The 24,049-nt window shown below is 35.9% G+C and overlaps 1 protein-coding gene across 1 annotated transcript in view; it reads right to left on the bottom strand.

Moving 5' to 3' along the window:
- Positions 1 to 24,049, bottom strand: part of LOC138702246 (spondin-1-like) — a 221,765-nt gene that overhangs the window by 110,490 nt on the left and 87,226 nt on the right. The window contains exons 5-6 of the mRNA XM_069829834.1: positions 17,904 to 18,008; positions 6,863 to 7,042 (exon numbers count right to left, since the gene is read on the bottom strand). Coding sequence (XP_069685935.1) covers positions 6,863 to 7,042; positions 17,904 to 18,008 — 285 coding nt within the window. The remainder of the gene's footprint in view (positions 1 to 6,862; positions 7,043 to 17,903; positions 18,009 to 24,049) is intronic.

The raw sequence follows: 24,049 nt of genomic DNA, 5'->3' as shown, positions 1-24,049 counted from the left end.
TGTAGCTTATTTTCTCTTAAGGTGACCACTTTGCCCCAGTCTCCCCTACTACTTCATCCATGATTTTAAACATGTGAGTGCATTCACATGCTCCGAATTAAGTGCCGCTCTACGTTTAGTAACAATGATTCCTGCATCACTAAACACGAAAAAAAAAAAAAAAAAAAAAATTTTCTGCCAAGCACTTCTCCACGATCGTTGAAATTAAATCCAAACGTTTCACCGAGTTTAGCCTACCTCTCAAATTGTCATATGACATAATGGAGTTTACACTTTTACAGACCACAGAGAACTAATTTTTTTTCTTTATCAAACTAAACACATAACCTTCACATACAAACTCAGTACAGAAACTGCAACTGCAAAAGTACAGCTGTCGAAACAGAAGACAGGCCCCTATTGTAATCGAATTACCAGATTTTTAAGAAAGAGAAGGTAGTTACGTTCTCACTTGCACAAACTGTAGAAATGGATATTTATAACGGATGAGGGGGACGAATCCCAGAAAAGTATGTAGGAAGATGAGCTGACAACAAGGTGGAAGTTTTCTTGGTAAACCATAAAACTTGATAAGGGTTTCGCATTGTGTTTCAACTTTCAATAGAGGTAGACTAGGTCACTGTCCTCATATGAGGGGCTTAGAACAAAAAGCAGGTAAGTGACGGAAACCTAGTTTTGAGGAAATTACAGTTAAAGTTCTACATGCAATGAAATATTATACACTAGTTTGGTAAAATAATGCCCATATAGCAGCACTACACAGTGTGATCACTTACCTGTTTTTATCCCAAAGAAACATTCTTTTGGGCTATCACAACACGCACTTACCTAATTTTTTAAAAATAATGTCACTTGCCTGCTTTTTGTTCTAAGCCCCTCAATATCTGCATCTCTATCTGAAGTGTTTGTGCAAAGATTTTCCCTACGCTACCTGGTTGACAGTTAGAAAATAACAGTAATATTGTGCTTTTAAGTAAGATATTTCCGAGAGAGAAATATTGTTGGATTTTTTAGTATGAGGTTTTATTAAAAAAATAACAATTAATATTAACTACAACCTATTAATTTTAATCGACTCGATTTGATTAAATATTTTTGATCGATTAATCTTACAACAGAAATTGATCGCTTAAGCCAGTGATGTCAAAGCAAGCGCATTTTTCTGACCTTGACGTCGTGTTCGGGCAGCAAGCGCTAAATATGGAAAGAGGAAGGGTTGTGTATATGGATAAGCAACCTGTTGGATTAAGAAGACAGTGGTGCACAAACTTCAAACGGAACGTGAAATTTTATGTAATTTTTATCTGGCTTCTTTCTCTTTAATATTATCTATATTGTCTGTAAAACAAAAGTACTAACACTGATGTCTTAATATTGCACTTGTGTTTTAAATCTTAGTAACATAATAGAGAGTTGAGAAGGAATATTCACTTAAATTCTATAGTAGTATAATATTATACTGTATTAAGTGGATGAAACACAGCATTCATAAAGAAAGTGATATTCCAAAGAAAGAGATTGAGTATGATATGATAAGTTTGAATTTATATTGATGGTATCTTTAGCCTTACAAAAGTAATCAATAAACTATCAAAACAATATTACAGTACAAAGCAAAGTTACCTAGGTACTGTATCTGTTTTAAGTGCAACTAACACTATATAGGCGAAGACTGGAAGAAGAGAGGTCTGGCATTGGTACGCCTGAATTAACTAGAAGACAAAATGAAAATCATGAGGAATAAACGCAAACTGGGAGACGAAGAATGCTACATAGAGGACGATATGTCAAAGAAAGAGAGGGAAATCCAAGCCGCAATACGAATTAAGGCAAGAGAAGAAAGGGAGGCAGGTAGAGAAGTCAAGATAGGCTTCCAGAAGATCATGCTGAATGGGAATTGGGAGTATTGGGAAACCAGCCCTCCAAAAAACGTTACGCGGAGTTCACAGGTGATCCCGAGCCAAAACACCGGAAACCAAGAATAGAAACTGCACGGAAAGAAGATCAATTCGCATTAGCCATATCAACATACAACGTACGATCTCTTAGAACAGAAGAACAGCAACAGGAACTGGAAACAGCATTACAGGAATGCCAGGTGGATGTGCTAGGCTTAAGCGAGGTAAGACGAATGGGAGAAGAAATTATCGAAAAACCAAATGGTGACATGTTTTCCTATATTGGTGAGACGAAAGGTCATAGAGGAGTTGGATTCATCATCAATAAGAAACTAAAATCCAATATTAGGGAAATAGTAGGTGTCTCTGATAGAGTAACAGTGCTGTCTCTAGAGTTAAGGAAAAGAAAAATTACTATAATTCAAGCATATGCTCCAACAGACTCAGGCACAGAAGAAGAAGTAGAAAACTTTTACACCGACCTAGATGATACTCTCAACAATTTTAGAGGAGACGTAAACTTTGTCATAGGAGATTTTAACAGCAAGGTGGGAACGAAACAACACGAGTTAGAAGACCCAATCGGTCCATACGGCTATGGAATTAGAAATTTGAGAGGGAGTAGGTTAATCAGCTTCGCCGCAGGACAGAGATTGAAAATAATGAACACGTTCTTTAAAAATACGAAAGATAGTAAATGGACATGGAGATCTCCAGACGGAAAAACAAGAAACGAAATAGATTTTATTCTCACCGACAAGGGAAGTTACGTAAAAGACGTACGAGTTAATAACAATCTCAAATTCGATTCAGATCACAGAATGGTCAGAGGAATAATTAACATCAGGAAGAGGGGCAGAAAGCATATCTGGGACCGAAACATACAAGCTGAGAACATAAATTATCCAGTATACAAATCAGAACTACAGAGGAAAGTGCTAGAATGGAGAGATAACGAACATACTGAAGTCCAAGAAATCTACTCAAAGTTGGAGAATTGCATAAAGAGAGCGGGAGAGGCCTCAACGCCCAAGAACAAAATCGGAAGAAAAGAAGCAGACTAAGCGAAAATACAATAAAACTCATAAATCAAAGAGAGAAATTAAAACAAGAAAGAGACATCTCCGACATAAAGAAGATCGAGTATGCAGAATTTAATAAAGTGACGAAGAAGGAAATAAGAAAAGACTTGCAAACTTTTAAAAACAAACTGGTGGAGGAAATCATGCAGTCCTCCACATCCGTAAGAAGAGTCAAGAGGGAGCTGAGTGAAGGGAAACACTGGATGCTTAGTTTAAAAAGTCAAAATGGAGAGAAAATCACACAAAGAGATACGATTGTTGAATCGGCAACTTCCTTCTATAGACAACTGTACACGAGTACAAGAATTGTTACAGCGGACTCAACAGAAAAGTTCATACAGGCGCTTCCCGATGATGAAGTACCTTCGATCCTCGCCAGCGAAGTGAGAATATCTATAACAGAGTTAAAGTCAGGCAAAAGCCCAGGAGACGATGGCATCCTTAATGAACTGTTGAAACTCGGCGCCGACGAACTCATACCACCAATGACAGAGATATTTAACAAGATTCTGCAAAGTGAAGTTATACCTGAAGAATGGACTAAGAATACAATAATTCTTTTACATAAGAAAGGCAAAAGAGACAATATAGATAACTACAGGCCCATTAGTCTCATGTCCAACATGTATAAAGTGTTTTCGAAAATAATATTGCGCAGGATCACAAGAACGCTGGAAGAAAATCAACCTCTGGAGCAAGCTGGATTTCGTTCCGGATTTTCAACGGCGGACCACATTCAGACATTGACGCAGATCATGGAAAAAGTCGAGGAACACAATTTGAAATTGTATATAGCCTTTGTGGATTATGCAAAAGCTTTCGATTCGATAGAACATATTAGTGTTTTGAAAGCACTTAAGAATCAGGGTGTTCCAATCACATATATTAGACTGCTTGGCGTGCTGTACCAAAGAAACACAACAAAAGTGAAACTGGATACAGAAGGAACACCATTCAACATACAGCGAGGGGTGAGACAAGGAGATCCCTTGTCACCGAAGATCTTTAATTGTGTATTGGAGGAGGTCTTTCGCAAGTTACCTTGGGGTCGCAAGCACGGCATATCTATCGACGGAAGAAAACTGACCAATCTACGCTTCGCTGATGATGTGGTTCTGTTTGCCAGATCCAGGAAACGATTGGAAGAGATGCTGAACCAATTGTGCGAAGAAAGCATGGCAGTAGGGCTAAAAATCAACACCAGCAAAACCAAAGTACTGACAAATGACGCAAAAGGGCAGATGATCGTCAACAATGCGAACATCGAATTTGTCACGCAATACATCTACCTTGGCCAGACTATATCATTTCAGAACAGCATGGGCAAAGAAATTGATAGACGAATAGCATCGGCATGGAGAAAGTTTTGGAGTCTGTCCTTCATCCTAATGGACAAGAGCTAGAAATTGCAGAAGAGGCAGATCTTCAACAGCTGCATTGCACCTGTACTTCTATATGGGAGCAATCCTGGTCACTCACCAAGAAACAGGCATTAAAATTAGGAAGATGTCAAAGAAGAATGGAAAGGAAAATTCTCGGAATAAGCCTGAAAGACAGAATCAGAAACGAAGAAGTACGGCGACGAAGCGGCGTAGAGGACGTGGTGACACTCGCTAAAAGGATGAAATGGCGCTGGGGAGGACACGTGATACGAATGCAACCTACCAGATGGGCACACACGGCGACACTGTGGGATCCAAGAATTGGCTGGAGAAACCGTGGACGACCGAGGACCAGATGGGGGGACGAGTTCCAGTTGCGGCTAGGAGGACTGTGGACCAGAATAGGACGCCAAAGAACACGGTGGAAGGACGCAGTCAACCAACTTTGAGTGGGAGCAACAACCAGTGCTAGCGAAATTGTGGACAAAGAACTAGGAATGTAAATAGACCATCAGGTCGGCTCTTCTGATGGTCAAGACTTGAGCCACCCCTGCCCAAGCAGGAGGCCTTGCCCCACTGGGGATTTACGGCTTTATTATTATTATTTTTATTATTATTATTATTAATATTACATAACAAAACTCTTATCGTATTATGCTTTTAAGGTGATATTTGTGAGCAACTTCCTATCACCAGAATATTAAATTATTTTCTCGAAATGTGCTGAAGCTATAGAGCTGACATTTTTACAACACATGGGCACGTATCTTTTGCTTATGATGTAACAGTAGTTGCTTTGTTAATTCATTTCCTTACAAACAATTTCCATGCGAATATTTTCAAAAATTTCAATACACTATCTTCAGTAATACGTATATACGGTATATTAGATTTACGAAAACATTCTGTAAGGCTACTAAATAAATAGGCCTATACTTTAAAATTTCACTTTTCTATACGAAAAGTTGAGAAAATATTTCTGTTGAATAAAAAAATCAAAGTTGTGAAAAATTAGCATTAAAATTAAAACTTACATTCTTATAAAGCACTTATACTTCTCAGGCAAATCTAAAAATTAACATGGATACAGTTTTAATAAGTTCTCTTCCCTTTAACCATTGAATCAGTGCTGGCCATCCCTGCATATAGCTCGACCAAGCGGCATATACTACCTCTTTCGTCTGTCTCTTTCCTCTCCGCTGTAAAGCGCTCAGACTCTCCTGGGCTCTAAAGCGCGCGCTTGCTCCTATGGGCATCAATTGACATGCCTGGCTTAGGCCCGAGTGTATAAAACTCCCTGACTAAAGATCAACTTTGATCGAAGATCGATAAGTGAACCGAGTTCAGACACATCTTCTATTGTATAAAACTTTTCTGCGATCAAATTACCTTGGTTCAAATGCAATCAAACTTCACGTGAAAAGGATTTGGCAACATCGCATAAACAGGTGAATTACGTGATGCGCGGACCATGTTATACAGGTTTGTTCAGTATTGCCAATCTAGCGACTTTAACTCTTTTTCAACAACAATTTCTTTTAACTTTTATATTGCTTAAATAGGGATTTAGTGACCTTTTTAGCACCCCATAGTGACAAAATTGAATCTTTCTTTGTTGATAATGAGAAATCTAGCGACTTTACAACTACTTTTTGGCGACTTTCCGTATTACACTCTTTTGGAGACACTGGTTTTTTTATGCAATATAAATAATGGTGGACAATAAGAAGAAGGTTGACTGTTCTCCAAGTTGTTATCATGTTATGGTGTTTGATACTGCTAAACATAATGAAGCTTTATAAAACGACAATTTTCGTTTAGTAATACAGTTAATTGAACATTTATGAATGTACCTATCATATCCATTAATAATTAATGGTTGTTATAAACACAATATAATTATAGGTTATGTTATTTGATACTGCTGAACACGATAGACCCTTATAAAACGATAGACCCTTATAAAATATATATGTTTGTGTATTAAGGCAAGAAATTGAAAGAAATGTACCTAACACATCTATTAATATTAATAATAATAATGGATATTTTATTTGCACAATCTGTCACTCGTATATTTCAAACACAAAAGAAATAACTGAACTTGGATCATCTAACTTAATCGGAGAAATTCCTTCAGTCAAAGTTGACTTTAGTTTGAGACAAATTAATCTCAGATTAGACTTTATACAACACAAAATTCCAAGTTCAGCTGAAACAAGGATCAATTTAACCTCTGATCTAAGATTAAATGGTTTATACAATCGGCCCTTAATCGATTAAATCCCACAACACTAAACATTCCAATATTTATAGGATGTTTTTAAAAAAGGATCTTATGTTCGGCATCTTTATCCTAATAACGGAGGCGACGATTGTGAATGATTGAGGTCGGTGTGAAGATCCGTCTTTATGAATACGACTGCATGCGCTGCAACACACCTACACAAGCAAGCAAGCAAGCAAACAAGCAGTTGGTAGGGGTGCGCTTGTCTCTCACCTTGATGAACTGGAAAGTGGCGATGGGGGGCAGGCGCTTCATGTAGGGGTAGTAGAACGAGCTGGCGGGGTGGGCGGGGTAGCGGCTCGTCACTCTGTAGATGAGGCCCTGCGGCTCCGTGGGCCAGTTGGGTGCCGTGAATGTGAATCCGTTGTCTGTGCCAGCATCCACAGGGTCCACCTGCAACAATAGGCGCCACACTGACATCACTGCTCTGCAGGGGACTCCGCGCCCTCTATTCCTGCATGACGTGTTGAGTGAGGTGAGACAGTCGTTGTTCGGTTGGTGACATACCAAGAGGATCACGCTATGATTAAAAATAATCCAATTTATTGTTTTAAACTTATAGGCTACCTTATGCTTCATATGGTAAAAATGACGTAAGGGAAGTTATGACTGAAATTTTGAACTTCTACATTTGCAACCAAATATTATGCAAAACACAGAAACCTGCAGAAAATTATATTATATTATCCATGTTCTAAAAAGGATAAATGTTCATCTTCCCTCTTGCTTAAAAAAAGTCTCTTGTGCAGACGCTTGTATTTCCCTATTTTGACTATGCTCACATTTTACTGACTGACCTTTCCAGCGACTGTAAATATGATCATATTACTCCATCCCTGGAAACAATAGTTGGCTTAAACTAGATAAGAAAAGAAATTTACATTTACTTCTACTTCTCTTCGAAATCTTGAACTCTTCTAGTCCTTCGTACCTGTCGTCTCGCTTCACTTACCTTTCTTCCCACCACAATATGAACACACGCTCTCGCCATGAAACAATACTAACAATACCATCCCATCGCACCTCCTCATACTCATCCTCTTTCACAATAATCCTGCCAAGACTCTGGAATTCGTTACCTGCTAGCATCAGGGACTGTCGAAATAAAATTGAATTCAAACGCAAACTTACTAGGCACTTGATCAGTAAATGAGACTCGTTCAGACATGGTTTCTTGTAAATAGTTCTCTTAATATATCACAAAATATTTCAATATCCGGTAATTTCATCACTATAGAATTTTGTTATTGTAGGTTTAATTTGTAATTCAGTAAATCCAAAAAATATTCTTTGTTCTTAACTTCTATGATAAAATGTCTAGCTTTCATTAATCAGGTAATCTTGTCGTACTTTAATTTTTATTGTAATTGTAATTGTAAATTTAATATTAATTTTAATTTTATTCTTCATATTATAGTTGTAATCCCCTGGTAGAGGGGCAGAGAAGGCCTGACGGCCTTATCTCTACCAGGTTAAATAAATAAATACTACTAATACTATTATGATATTTTGGGAATACATATCCATAGCATGCTGCACCAAGTTTCAATTGTGTATGTCACTTAATTCTCAAGACATTGCAAATTACACCATTAAATAATAAAATGGCAAAAGGAACACATAATTGGAAATCCAATTTCACAGAATAAACAACTTATAACTCTCCTATTTGCAGATAACCAGGTTATAATATCTAATTCAGAAGTTAACTTACAAAAGGCAACATGTACACTCACAAAAATAATACAAGATAATTCTGAATGCTTTAATTTTCTGGACTGCACGCATTGTATTCTTCACCTGACATAATTAGGAACATTAAATCCAGACGTTTGAGATGGACAGGGCATGTAGTAAGTATGAGCGAATCCATATATGCATATAGAGTGTTAGTTGGGAGGCCAGAGGGAAAAATATCTTTAGGGAGGCCAAGACGTAGATGGGAAGACAATATTAAAATGGATTTGAGGGAGGTGGAATATGATGATAGAGAATGGATTAATCTTGCTTAGGATAGGGACCAATGGCAATGAACCTCCGGGTAAGTAAGTAAGTAAGTTAATTTTCTGGAGAAATGGTAGCAAAATTGGGAGTGTCTTGATTTTGCAAAAGAAAGCCATTAGAATTCTATGTCAATCAAACTATCTTGAATATTGTCAATCACTTTTCAAACAATCACAGATATTAACTGTCATAAATAAATACGACCTAGTCCTTTACACTGGACAAAATATGGGCAGTTACTCATTAGTAGCCAATATACATGATCATGAAATTAAAAATAGTGAACAAATTAATATTCCGTACTGTAGATTACATAAATCTAGTTCAAATTTTTCTGTCATGGGGATGAAATTATATAATAGGCCTAAGCTTCCCAGTCAATATTATAAGTTACCAATCAATAGTTTCAAAGCTAGATTTTATAATTGGCTTTTAATTAATCCTTTCTACTTTGTAGATGAGTTTCTTAACATAAATTCATACGAAATTGTTTTTTAATAAATACAGTTATTCACATTTCGTTACAAATATTACATTAAGGGTGAAATGTTTTCATTAATTTTTAGAGTTTCAAAATGTTTTGTGTTTTCAATGCAATTAAACTTTACTGTCTTCAATTATATGTGTATTTTCAAATGTATGTTTCTTAAAATTATTCGAAACTGGCATCAAGCACTTCTTTCTATCCATCATCACAGAACTCTTTATATTATCATCCATCACCCCACCTGTAGAAACACATTGCCTATTTATTCATTATTTAATGACGTAAAGGAATGCAGGCGTTATTAGAATTTAAAATTAAATAGCAACACTCTGTCTTATTCCACGGTTGTTAGTATTGTTAGACGTGTTGATGTGCATTTCTTCTTTAAAATTGCAAATTTCTTCTTCATATTCGTAAATTCTTCAGCATTGTTAATTAAATAGGATGTATATTTTCGGATGGTTTTGCTTGGTTTATAGTTTGATCTTTCTGTTGTCGTAGCCTACATGTATTTGTGGTGGTGTAGAAGAGAAAACCTGATGGCCTAAATCAGTGATTCCTAACCGGTGTGTCGTAAAATTTTGAAATTGAAAAATAAATTTTATGTGATCCAGGAAGTCTATTTACAACGCATTATTATTTAAACGAAGTCTTTGATATGGTACGTTTTATTTTGAGACAGACTTTACCAATGAAACGTGAACACCTGCAACAATGGTCAGTTTAATTTTTCTGCCTGGCGATAATTCGAATGAAATTGAACACCTGCAACAATGTTTAGTAAATCGTTTACTCTTCCCACTTAGTAATAAACAGAGTTTAGAATCGTCAGAACATATTGGTCAGTTATATTATATAATTATGAGCGGGTGATAGTGTGACTATTTTATCAAAAGTGCTTTATTTATATTTTTATCATGGACAAATTTTCAATTCGAAAAAGACAACCTGAATCATGTTCTAGGTATAGGTGACAGCAGTGCTAATTCAAATAATGTGAGCGAAAATTCCCTTCAAGGATCACAAAAACGTACCTACTGCGTTTCGTAAATATAGTGATGAATACTTGCAATATGGTTTCACGTGGCGTGGAGATGAATATAAACAAAATCCCGAGTGTCTTATATGTGAAAATGTCTTTCAAATCAGTCGATGGTCCCGAATAAACCAAAAATACATTTAGAATTGCCGTTTTGAACGTCATACTTGTGTGAATCAGCATTTTCTACCATAAAATACTGTTGTCTTGGCCTGTCAACCATAAGACAATATTGTTGTTGTTGTTATTATTATTATTATTATTATTATTATTATTATTATTATTATAGTAGGTATATCACGATATCGTAGGCGTTCAGTAAAGTGTGTCGTCAGTCAAAAAAAGGTTGGGAACCACTGGCCTAAATTACATCAGAATAGATAGATAGATAGATAGATAGATAGATAGATAGATAGATAGATAGATAGATAGATAGATAGATAGATAGATAGATAGATAGATAGATAGATAGATAGATAGATAGATAGATAGATAGATAGATAGATAGATAGATAGATGGACGGACGGACGGACGGACGGACGGACGGACGGACGGACGGACGGACGGACGGATGGATGGATGGATAGATCGATAGATAGATAGATAGATAGATAGATAGATAGATAGATAGATAGATAGATAGACAGACAGACAGACAGACAGACAGACAGACAGACAGACAGACAGACAGACAGACAGACAGACAGACAGACAGATAGATAGATAGATAGATAGATAGATAGATAGATAGATAGATAGGTAGGTAGGTAGGTAGGTAGATAGGTAGATAGGTAGGTAGATAGACAGACAGACAGACAGACAGACAGACAGACAGACAGACAGACAGATAGATAGATAGATAGATAGATAGATAGATAGATAGATAGATAGATAGATAGATAGATAGATAGATAGATAGATAGATAGATAGATAATGTGTCACAATCGTAACACTATGATTTACATAATTTCAGTGACACTGAACGACCACGGCAATTGAAATTATATTGAAACCAATACAGCAAAGAAATATATCCTGCTCTGTGGCTCAATAGTAAATTGTATGAGTAAAGATAATAATGGCGATGATAATGGGAACGAAGTAATTATACTATTGAAACCGCTTCCTCTCGAATGGAATCGAACGTACTGGCTACTAATTGAGAATAGTATTGGGTCAATACTACCGGGTAATATACAGTGAACGTATACAATAGTAGTTTTCTGTTTAATGCTCCAATAATGTTTCAGTAACATGTCTATCACGGTCCCCATTGATATCTTGAGCTTTTTTATGTACGTATATAGCAGAGCTGGAATGCAGGTTGGCACGCCTGCAAGCTGCGCCGACATCCGAAATCGGTTTTCTATAGCCGGTGGTCCCATCTGAATACCAAACAAAGCTGTTGTTAAAATACTTTTTTTTTAATTCATAGAGCAAACTCAGTATACACAGCAGCGTTGATGGCTTACGCTTTGACACAATACAAACTGGCTAGAAACTCATTACACGTACTTTAAATACGATGGAACAGAGTAAAAACGTAATATTTGATTTTTCGTATGTTGAATTCTTGCATTCCTTTTATTATTATGACTTTGAAGATTCTCCTTTCATGAGCTTTAAGTAACAAAAGATGAATCTAATGCAACCACTTTATTCATCTCTTCCTGGGATTTACACCTGGGGCCTGTTTCACATGTTTACAATTTTGTTCTTCTACAATGTAAATTTAGTTTGTAAACTGTAAACTTCTGTTTCACAATTATCTGGATTAGTAAAGTTGAGCTTTACAAAAGAAGTTAAGTGCAATTAATTATGTATAAGGAACACGAATTTGAAATCCAATTGGCTAGAAAATTTAAGGAATAAGGTGAGTAGATTAGGTCTAAGATGGTTATGGGAGGGAACTGGAGTAATGAATTTAAATGTAATTTGTAAAATCGTAAAAGGGAGGTGTAATGAAACTACTAGACAGGAATTATATCAAAATCTCAACGAATTAAGAACATTAAGTAACTATAAGGACATTAAAACGTCATGAGAACAAGAAGAATATGTCAGAATAAATAATGGGAAAGTGAGGATGAGCTTAGCTTGGTGGAGACTAGGAATATGGAAATTGAAAAACAGTAGGGGGACCATAGAGAAGGATATCTGGCCCCTTTGTGGCATGTGAGAAGACGCGTTCCATATATTATTAGAATGTCAAGTAACAGGCAATACAAGGAAAAAGTGGATAAATAATACATTTTTGAATATGAATAGATATGTAGCATATAAGAAAATATGTAATATAACTAATGTAAGAGAGTTAAATAAATTGGGCAAATTTTTAATGATAGTGAAGATGAAATGGGCAGAGAAAGTTAAAAGTAACGGTGTATTAAATTGATCTTGTAGTGTGCATGTGTATGTGTTTTTTGTGTTTGTTGTGAGACTTGGTATAGGTGATTAAAATTATAAAGTAAGACAGATCTGGAGTAATATAGAATTGTAACACGTCTGTCTTACAGATATATGATAGATGAATAAATATATCACACCATATCAATTATTCATAAAGAAAATAAATACATATTTAGTGAATTTAATTCATGCGTAACTGGAACACTATTACGAGTTGAACTCGAACAATTTTAATTGTATTTAGCAGTCTAGAGACTCAGATGAAGATACTGAATTTAGTCTTAATTAAAGAAGACGTAACGTTTTCCAAAAACTAACAACTAATTCATATCACTATACGATTATAATGGAAGGTTATAAATAGATCTCGTTGCAATGAAAGCATTATTGTAAAATATAGGACCTCATAAACAACATTCAACACGGAAAAGTGGAGTCTAACCTCAAATATTCTTTTCCTCTTTTATTTCCATCAAAACTGCAATGTTATTCCCGTAAGTAGAAAGAAGCCATACTGAACATCTAATCGTAGACTAAACAACGCATTAGTTCACAGCACGGAACTCCAGCATTGCCAACATTGCAGAGTCTGGGTACTTTTAAATGTTTCTTGGCGAGAGTTTCATATATGATATTATTGAAATGTGGTTTAGCGAGCTTATTATATTCTATTGTAGAACAAAATATCAACACATTCGTTCATAGTGGTTAAAATACGAGAACTTTAGTTCTGCTTCTTAATGATTTTTCGTAAACTGTCATTGGCGATATTGCAAAACGAAAACTCCCATTTGTAAATTTCTTTAGCTGATTTTGTAAAGCTTTCCAAACTGCACAAATTAATAAGATTGAAATGCGAAACAGAGTTTACAAGCATATGTATATTGTTAATTTGTAATTTGTTAACATTGTGAAACGGGACCACGGGCGTAGTGCGAGGGTCAACAAGAGTGTAGTCTTGCATGATCCAGCAGTATGTTCTTCATATAAGGAGTTAGCTTGAAGGTTGGTTGGAGGAGAGATACAAAACTGAAATCAATAGTAACCCGTGACAGAAGCAGCGCCTATTATCCTAATAGTAGCGATTACAATATGTATCCCTAAGAAGGTCCTTAAAATCAGGGGTAAAGTTTTCGCACATAGTCGGTCAACCATGAGAAGAAAGAGAGATGCAAAACAATCCAACCATGAGAGGAACTGTAGATGCAAGACAATCGAGCAATGAGAATGACGGTAGATGGAAAACAATCCAACTATTACAAGAACGATATATTCAAAACAATCCAACCAAAAGAATAATGGTAGATGCAAAACAATTCAGCCATGACAAGAAAGCAGATGCAAAACAATCCAGCAATGAGAAGAACGGTAGATGTAAAACAATCCAACCATGAGAAGAAGGTGGGTGGAAAACAATGCGAACCATTAGAAGAACGACAGATTCAAACAATCCAACCGAAAGAAGGACGGTAGATGCAAAACAATCCAACCATGTGAATAACGGTAGATACAAAACAATCCAGGTATGAGAAGAACAGTAGATGCAAAATAATCCAACAATGAGAAGAACGGTAGATGCAAAACAAGTCAGCCATGAGAAGAAGGCAGATGCAAAGAATCCAGCCATGAGCTGTTAGATACAAAACCAACCAGCCATAAGAAGGTAGATCCAAAACAATGCAGCCATGAGAAGAACGGTAGATTCAAAACAATCCAACCGAAAGAAGAACGGTAGATGCAAAACAATCCTGCCATGAGAAGAAGGTAGATTCAAAACAATCCAACCGAAAGAAGGTAGATGCAAAACAATCCAGCCATGAGAAGAACGGTAGATTCAAAACAATCCAACCGAAAGAAGAAGATAGGTGCAAAACAATCCAGCCATGAGAAGAACGGTAGATTCAAAACAATCCAACCGAAAGAAGAAGATAGGTGCAAACCAATCCAGCCATGAGAAGAACGGTAGATGCAAAACATTCCAACTATGAGAAGAACGATAGATGCAAAACAATCCAGCCATGAGAAGAAGTTAGATGCAAAACAATTCAGCCATGAGAAGAAGGTAGATGCAAAATAATCCAGCCATGAGAAGAAGGTAGATGCAAAACAATCCAGCCATGGCAAAAAGGTAGATGCAAAACAACCTAGCCATGAGAAGAAGGTAGATGCAAAATAATCCAACCCTGAGAAGAATGGTAGAAGCAAATCAATCCAACCATGAGAAGAAGGTAGATGCAAAAAACAATCCAGCCATGAGAAGAAGGTAGATGTAAAATAATCAAGCCATGAGAATAGTAATTGCAAAACAATCCAGCCATGAGACGAACGGTAGATGCAAAACAACCTAGCCATGAGAAGAAGGTAGATGCAAAACAATCCAACAATGAGAAGAACGGTAGTTGCAAAACATTCCAACTATGAGAAGAATGATAGATGCAAAACAATCCAGCCATGAGAAGAACGGTAGTTGCAAAACATTCCAACTATGAGAAGAATGATAGATGCAAAACAATCCAGCCATGGGAAGAAATAAAATGAAGACTCATACTGCATCGATCGTCGCGCAGGATAAAGAGAAAAGCGGTGTACATTCAGAGGACGCACTCCGAGAAATAAACTATTGTCTCAAAATTACAGCAGGAAATAATAATGAATAAATATATCACATCATATGACAACATTTTACAAAGTTCGAAGGGTTTGCCGAAAGTCAGAATCGCGTTTTTTTTTTTGGAGGGACCCAAGATCATGTAAAGGGAAATGAATACTGGTACATCAAATTACTTGTGAAATATTCTTTATTTTCCTGTATGATCTCCAGTAGATCAATACATTTGTCAGTGGTCTGTTAATTTTAGGACTAATATGCCTGTGCGGTAGAAGTCCGTTCCGACGCGACGGTGCGCTGCGTATGACGTCAGGTAGCGATGTCAATCGTAACGCAAATGTACCACAAAGCACGTACTAATAATTGCAACTAGAGCACGCTGAGAACGCTGCAATACAGTAGCTATGAGGAAGGGGTGTACATTTAGCCTTTAGCATGGAGACCGAAAGACAGCATACAGTAATATGCAAATCTGGCTTTCACGTAGAAGCTCCCTGTAAAGGGAAGAATTGTGACGGTGTCGTGTAGGGTTCCTGGGGTAGCTCAGTCGGGAGAGCATTCGTGCTCAAAGCGAAGGGTCCCGGGATCGATAACCGGCTCCGGAACAATTTTTCCCTTGAAATTATTCAAGCATAGTACATTTCAGTCCGAATGGGAGTGTTATGTCTTATGGAACAAGAAGAAGATATAGATAGGTTATTGTACTGAATTTGTGGAAAACATTTTATTATTTATTTATAGGAAAACAGTATTTAGAGATACCAAATGAAAGTAATCCAACCTAGATTGAGCTTTTATGTCGCCTTCATTCCGCGTCGGTGCAGAGGGATCATTAGTTAACATCTTCTTTCAGTTGAAATGTTTGAAAAAATCAGCATTAAGAAATAGGCTAACGATTATTGGTGCAGTTACCTCCCATTACATCGCCTGTATTCTCACTGATACATCACCGTCCCCAGGGATGTACAACAGCCTGGTCAACCCGCTCAGTTTATCGCCACAGATCGGGCTTCAAATCTGATCAACTTCGAGGACCGCAGACAAGATATTGAGGACTGTTTCCAAATGCTTTCTAAAAGCGAATAATTTATTTATTTATTTATTTATTTATTTATTTAACTAGCTAGCTACTGAGTACAAATTAAATTTATAAAACAAAAATGTTTCTAGCCACTAGCGTAAGAGACAGGCTCGTGTACGGTGTGGTCTTAGTCAATAATATAACATAACATTTACAAGGAAAGTTTACTAAATACAGTAAGTAAATTCAAACCAATAAATACAACACAAGAGCAATAAGAAAGAAAAAAAGAGAGAAAAATACGCATTTAGCATAAATCGACAGAAGACAATTATTTCATACGATGTATATATTATATAACTTTACAAATTAATGATCTATAACATTTGTGTGCTGTAAGTATATAGCTGTAAAAATAAAAATAAGTAAATAGAAGTAAATAAATAAATAAATAAATAAATAAATAAATAAATAAATAAATAAGTAATAAATAAATAAATAATATAAACGTTAGTAGCTATTGTTGTGTTAGTGAATGAAGTACTTTAGAAAAAGTGATATATTAAAGTTGGACATACTGAAAACTTCAGAATACTAAATTTCTGATCGGGATGTAACCAGGGTGAAGAGAAGAGTAGATCCAACTTGTCTTTTAACTGAGTTCTGTATTGATTGTGGTTCGTTATGGTGTTTGAAACTGATGTTAAGAATTACAAGAAATACAATTGTAGCGAAATATTCTCCATAAGGATGCACAGTTTGATAATAATAGAAATGAACGAAAGATATGATCAAATAATGAAGTCCACACTTGTGGAGTAACGGTTATCGTGTGTGACTGTGAAACCAGGTGATAGAAAAAATGGACAAAGATAAGAACGAGAGATAGTATGAGAGAAGAACAATAGATTAGGGAAGGAGATGGCCCGGGTTCGAATTCCGGTCGGGACAAGTTACCTGGTTGAGGTTTTCCGGAGGTTTTTTCTCAACCCAATACGAGCAAATAATAATAATAATAATAATAATAATAATAATAATAATAATAATAATAATACTTTATTGCCAGAACAAAGATACATATTGATTTTTTTATATAAGAACTCTCTAGCACCCCCAGAAAGAGTAAGTTACATAGTCGTGCTCAGGGTGTATTCCATAAAAGTTAATGTTAAGACATTTTATTGAATAACAAGGTAAAAAGTAATAAAAGAAAGAAATAAAGAAAGAAGAAGAAAAACCCATTTCACAATAATTGAACTTTAAATTTTCTCTGTTAATAGCCATTTTTAACAGATTTTTTAAAATAAGGAGCATTAGCAAATTGTATGTTTGGGAGTTTATCTATAACCACAGTCTAGTATATACAGTCACGAACCTCAATATGTAGTAAATATGCAGCCATAGATAGTTGCTAACCACTAGGATCGCTAATATCGCCTCATTACAGACAATGCGTCACATTCTATTGTTCCTAGCACCCTCACAACTCAAGCTTCGTGACTGTATATACTACACTGTGCTATAACCATGTTATAAAGTCTTGAACCGAAGGTAACTTCCGGTGCTGGACTCCGGACTCATTTCAAGGCATTATCACCTTCAATTCATTCAGACGCTAAATAACCTGAGATGTTGACACAGCGTCGTAAAATAACCGAATAAAAAATAAAGAAAGGCATCTTACCTCAATTGTGATACTGTCAAGCCAGTTTCCATTCACACAGAGATCGAAACTGTCGATTCCAATAAACCAATCAGGAGATGGGACGATTCTCGACATCAGCGACACCTATAACGAGAAACAAACAAAGAAGTGAACAATAAATATGAAACAACTGTCAAATGTTTTATTATTAGATGGCAACACTATTATCATAGAGTCAACATGCAATGATGCATTGATGTCGGTACTACGATAAATTACAACAGGGGATCATCTCTGACATAGCGGATATGGGCTACATGTTAAACAAGACAAATGGTTCATCATAAATCGCATGAATATGGAAGAGTAATCAGCTTTATCAGCCAACTTTTGTACAAAACATGTCCCTGCTATTAAATATAACCGACAGTGAAAAAGGTAAGTTTTGTTATTTTATAAATTGGTTTCGCGTTCCCTAGCGATGCCTGTTGTATTTTTTATGTCAAACGTCAATTGGTAATCGCGAAATCGAAGGATGGAATCGAGGCTTTTCCTCCATTGTTTACAACCCTCTGATAGGGAATGACGTAAATGATTGGATGCTCGTATATAATCGCTGAAAGCGCATGTTCAAAACGAACAAGTGGAACAATAAGTATGTACCGGTGTGAAGGGAATTGATGCGTTCCAACTTTGATTCATTTCGTTACAAACAGAAAGCGTAAACTATTCATACACGTTATTTTTAAAGCAGATTTTTCCTTTGTATATTTATACCTTTGTTACGTTGTTCGAGTGAAGTTTTGTATGTATGCACAATGTTCAGCTGGCTGTGATATGGACAACAGTTAGAATAATGAAATATGCCTGGAGACAGGTGAGACTAGAATGATACCAGTCGGGTCTGAGCCCTAATCCAATTCTCCTTTTCTTATTCTTCTTACAATTAATTTTAAAATGTTGCGGTATACATGGTGAAAGTGAAATAATTATGCAGTTTTTCAGACCGAGTAACTCATGTTTTATGTAACAAAAAGTATAATGCCATATTGGTGGAAAAGAAAAAAATTAATAATAATAATAAAAGAAACGTATATACAAAAGTTACTCATAAATGAAACAGTAAAATACTATAATAGTACATTATGCAACGAGCCTATAATGGTAGTAATTAAGACGCGAGTATGTTTATGAAACTCGCTTGCGCTCGTTTCATAATTTTCATACGAGCGTCTTAATTACCATTATAGGCAAGTTTTATACGACTTTTTATGCTCGACCATATTTCTAACTTCAAATTATTCATAAGTATTCATGTTATTCTTATCTGACTTAGGAGCGGAACTGACCTTGTGCAATACCTCGTAAATTGTGAGATGTGCGCAGACGCGAAAGGGTATTGATTTTTTCCGAGAAACAAATGTCCACATTGGCCTTGATATAATCTAGAAAGTAAAATAAACATTAATCTTGATATAACCTTGAAATTGAATTAGACAATGAAAAACGAGATGACAAATTGAATTTATTTGAATATTATTTACAATTAACTCTAATTATTAAAGTAACAGAACTGACTTTATTTCAATTATAGGTGATTTATTGTGCAATTGGTGAAATCAATTTGGGGAATGTGCTTTGTGAAAGGCTGGAAGATGCCGGTGAATTGATGTTAATTTGTGTGTTTTTTTCGACTGAGTTTAATATTGTATTTGAGATTTCAATTTTATTTTGGATCGATTCTTCAATATAACCTTCTGCGACAGTATTGGATTTCCAGCCTCCGTGACGTTTCGCTAGTTGTCTTTCGATTGCATATCCGAGAATAATCGATACTTGCACTTTTATATTGCTACAATGGTTTTTTCTGATTGGTGGAACACCTGAACTTTAATGAATAGGTGTACTTTAATGAGGTCCATTAAAGGGCTGCTACCAGGTGTATAATTACTACATTTCGGCATGGTCGAGTATAAACTATTAATCAAACAATGGAATAGAAAGTGTGTAAGAATTAAACTAATATACATAGACTGCTAATATATTTCAAATAATGCCAGATAATAAGAAGAGATTCGGGATGAAATTAAACGCAGACTAAGTATGGGAAATGCCTGTTATTATTCGGTTGAGAAGCTTTTGTCATCTATGTATTCTGTCAAAAAATCTGAAAGTTAGAATTTATAAAACAGTTATATTACCGGTTGTTCTGTATGGTTGTGAAACTTGGACTCTCACTTTGAGAGAGGAACAGAGATTAAGGATGTTTGAGAATAAGGTTCTTAGGAAAATATTTGGGGCTAAAAGGTATGAAGTTACAGGAGAATGGAGAAAGTTACACAACACAGAACTGCAAGCATTGTATTCTCTTCCTGACATAATTAGGAGCCTATTGTCATCAACATTATCGTCGTCTTTCTCGTAACCAAAATCGTTGTCCTCGTCATCGTTACCAATTTAGTTATCTCAATATCATCAACCATAACAATCATTGTCACAACTATCATCATTATCATGAACATATGAGCTGTTCAGAGCAGAAGTGGTGTAAGTCAAAAATGGGTAATGAGGGTTAAAGTAAACATTCTGTAAAATACAACGCAAAGTAGCAATTAATATTCAATTTATTTAAACTATTAGTAGTCAGTGGATAGCAAGAAGGCCATATTAATTGGTACTTTGCGCTGTATTTTATAGAATTTTTACTTTAAACCTCATTACCCAATTTTGACTTACACCACTTTTGCTCTGAACGGCTCATATCATGATTACCATCCTTGCCGCCATGTGAGAATCTAGAAATCTAAGGCAGTGATAATTTTATAACCTTGATATAGAAAGTGATCTATAAGAAAGTGATTGTAAATAACTTCATAAATATTTATTTTAATATAGGAGTTGCTTTAATAGCTGAATCATTTGTGTATTGAAACGTATTTATTGCGAAATGAAAACCAATTTCTTCTTTTTTAATTTAGTCTAAGACCTTAGTATCAACAGACACTTAAAACTGTTATTCCCCTTCTTCGCGAGCAGAATAAACATTTCATGCAATTGGCTTCCTTCTTGCCAAGCAGAGTGGTTAAATCTGTGTCGGGTGCCATCTGCTGCCTCATTACTCCTTGCACACTGATCGCCGTGCTAGACGATGCTTTGGCGCTGGTGTCACTTGTTCGTTCATACATTCCTCCTCTTCGTTCTTCGTTTAATTAAACACAAGTTGGTAACGACATTCGTGTACTTTTATTCCTCCATTTAAATGCATGGGTGCGTGCAGGAATCAAAGATGGAGCACATTCTCAACGTGCGCAGGAATCCTCCATTTATTTCGTTAATCCACATCGCATATTTGTAGAGGAAACATAAACTGAAGGAATGCCTACTTTACAGGATGACTGCTGTTGTGCATGCTAGAGAGTCCTATCACACAAGAGGGGAATATTCGGGTATTTTCGCCAGTCGAAGAGAACAATAAAATTAAAAATTCTGAATGACTAGGAAGATTTCTCATGGAGATGAGGAAAGTCGGCTCTTCAGAGTCACAAGTTTTTTAGACTTTCATGTTTTCATGACGATTTAACTGAGAAAAAAAAAATGTGGACTTTTCAACCGTACTCGTATATAGTTGAAACGTGAGTTCACCGAAGTTTCAAGATCTGACAGAATTTTCGATTCTTTTCATTCTGCTTTCCTTGTCTACCCTTAGACCTATTTTTTTTAAATTGGGGAATATAATTGAAGTATATTTATTATGGCAGGCAGAGTAACTATCTCATGCCCCCATGTTTTATTTTGCTACCTATGCACTTCATTAGAACCAGGTACCCAGCTTCGAAGCCGTTAGCTCTGTGAACTTACAGTATATTTATTTTTCCCCTGTTATTATATTACAGGATTATCTAAGAAATTAGCAATTTCTTTATGATAGTAGAAGAGAAAGTGTGGGGGAAGGGAAGTGGTCCGTGGCCAATTATCACTCAAGGGAAACCACGCAAAAACCTTGAGCAGGATGAGGTGGATTAGACCTATTGATATGATATGATATATATTTACATCACAGTACTTCTTTACATGTAATGGTGTACCTCACATTTCTCTGTATCCGGTGCCATCATTAACATATTATTACATCAACACATTGTTAGCAGTACACGTATAGACAAATACTCCAATTTACACTAACTATATACCTTCTTATTACTCGGTCTAATCTCCCCTTCAATATTTAATGTATACTTCCTTTGCTATTCTCTAATTGTTCACTAATCCTAAATATCTCTAGTAGTATATACAGTAGAGCGTCTCGTTTAGGCACACTGAAAACGTAAACAAAGTGAAGGTAACGTGTGGGGGGAGGACGAGCCGTACGATAAACACGAGGGATGCATAAGGTTTTAGTTACAACATTTATGGCGGAGCATTAATTGAAATTATATTTTCCAAAAACACAGAAAACAAAAGAACACAAATTGCATAACCTTATCATATACACATTTTAAGAAATAAACAATTGTAGCGTTGAAATAATTCAAAATAACAAATCAAATTTTGCTACTTATATGATTTTGCTTTCAAGCAGCAATTTTTACGGTCATGAATTTCATTCTCTGTATGACTAACATAATATCACCGTCTTCTGTAGCCGAATTAACAAAATTACAGTAGGCCTATATTGGTCTGAAGTGACAACACTATTTCCTAAACATAATTGCAGTACTGTAGTTTTGTTAATTCGACCACAGAAGACGGTGATATTATGTTAGTCATAAAAAGAATGAAATACATGACCGTAAAAAATGATGCTTGAAAGCAACATCATATAAGTAGTAAAATTTGATTTGATATATTGAATTATTTTAACGCTGCAATTGCTTATTTGTTAAAATGTGTATATGATAAGGTTATACAATTTGTGTTCTTTTGTTTTGTGTGTTTTTGGAAAATATAATTTCAATTAATATTCCGCCATAAATGTTGTAACTAAAACCTTGTGTATCCCTCGTGCTTATCGTAAGGCTCGTCGTCCCTCCACATGTTACCTGCACTTTCTTTACGTCTTCACTGTGCCTAAACGAGACGCTCTACTGTATTTTTTTCAACCCTCCCTTTTTTTTTCTCTAACTAATATTTACTAAAATCTCAATTTCATTTTTTCCTATACATAGTAAAATTGTATTATTTACCATATTTTTTTCATTGACCTTTTCTCCTATCTTTCTTTTATATTCATTTACTGTTCAATGTTCAAAATAATGTTACTACTAATTTCTTACTGTCTCTTATTCAATTCTCTTAACATTTTTTTTCATTATTCTTGTTCACTCTTCCTATATGCGCTCACTATCACTTTCTCACTTCTCCACTTACACCAATCTTTCCTCGTATATTCTTAATAAAGAAACGACAGAAACCTCATGAGGAATTGATCTTCATAAGGTGTAGCTGATCAGACATAATATTTTCAGTTATTATACAGGATTTACGTAAAGATTAATTTTTTGATCCTACAGAATTTATTTGTTATGGTAACAACTGATATTAGACGAAATAAATTCGTTTCGGCGCCAGGATCGAACCCGGGTCCTTGGTTCTACGTGCCAAGCGTTCTAACCACTGAGTTACGCCGAAGTTCAATCCACAGCACCGGATCGAACCCCTACCATTATTCACGAAAAAGTGAACTTAAGGGTTACAACATTGTTCTGGGCGGCTATTCAATTTCAATGAAGGTAGAGTTCCATGTATTGTGGGTCCCTATCACCATGACATGACGCGTCCTCAGGTAGCGGATAGAAAAGACGGCCTCCAAATATGGATGGTAGCTACGAATTCGCGGACAACCGATAAGGGTGGTCCTCCAGCTTGGGGGTTGGGTGAAGGGCTAACAATCCATCACCGTAAAAAAAGAGCTTGTTACGAAACCCCAACATAAGCCTCAGAATGGTGCTGATTCTTTGGCGCGGTCTTAGGAAAATATTTGGGGTTACGAGGGATGAAGTCACAGGAGAATGGAGAAATGCACGCCTTGTATTCTTCATTTAACATAATGAGGAACAATAAATCCAGACGTTTGAGATGGGCAGGGCATGTAGCACGTATGGATGAATCTAGAAATATATAGTTGAAAGACCAGAGGAAAAAAGATCTCTGGGGAGCGCAAGGCATAGATGGGAGCATATTAATAA

The sequence above is a fragment of the Periplaneta americana genome, chromosome 6, assembly GCF_040183065.1.
Source record: "Periplaneta americana isolate PAMFEO1 chromosome 6, P.americana_PAMFEO1_priV1, whole genome shotgun sequence".
NCBI classification, from domain to species: domain Eukaryota; kingdom Metazoa; phylum Arthropoda; class Insecta; order Blattodea; family Blattidae; genus Periplaneta; species Periplaneta americana.
This window is presented reverse-complemented; position numbering and strand designations above follow the sequence as displayed.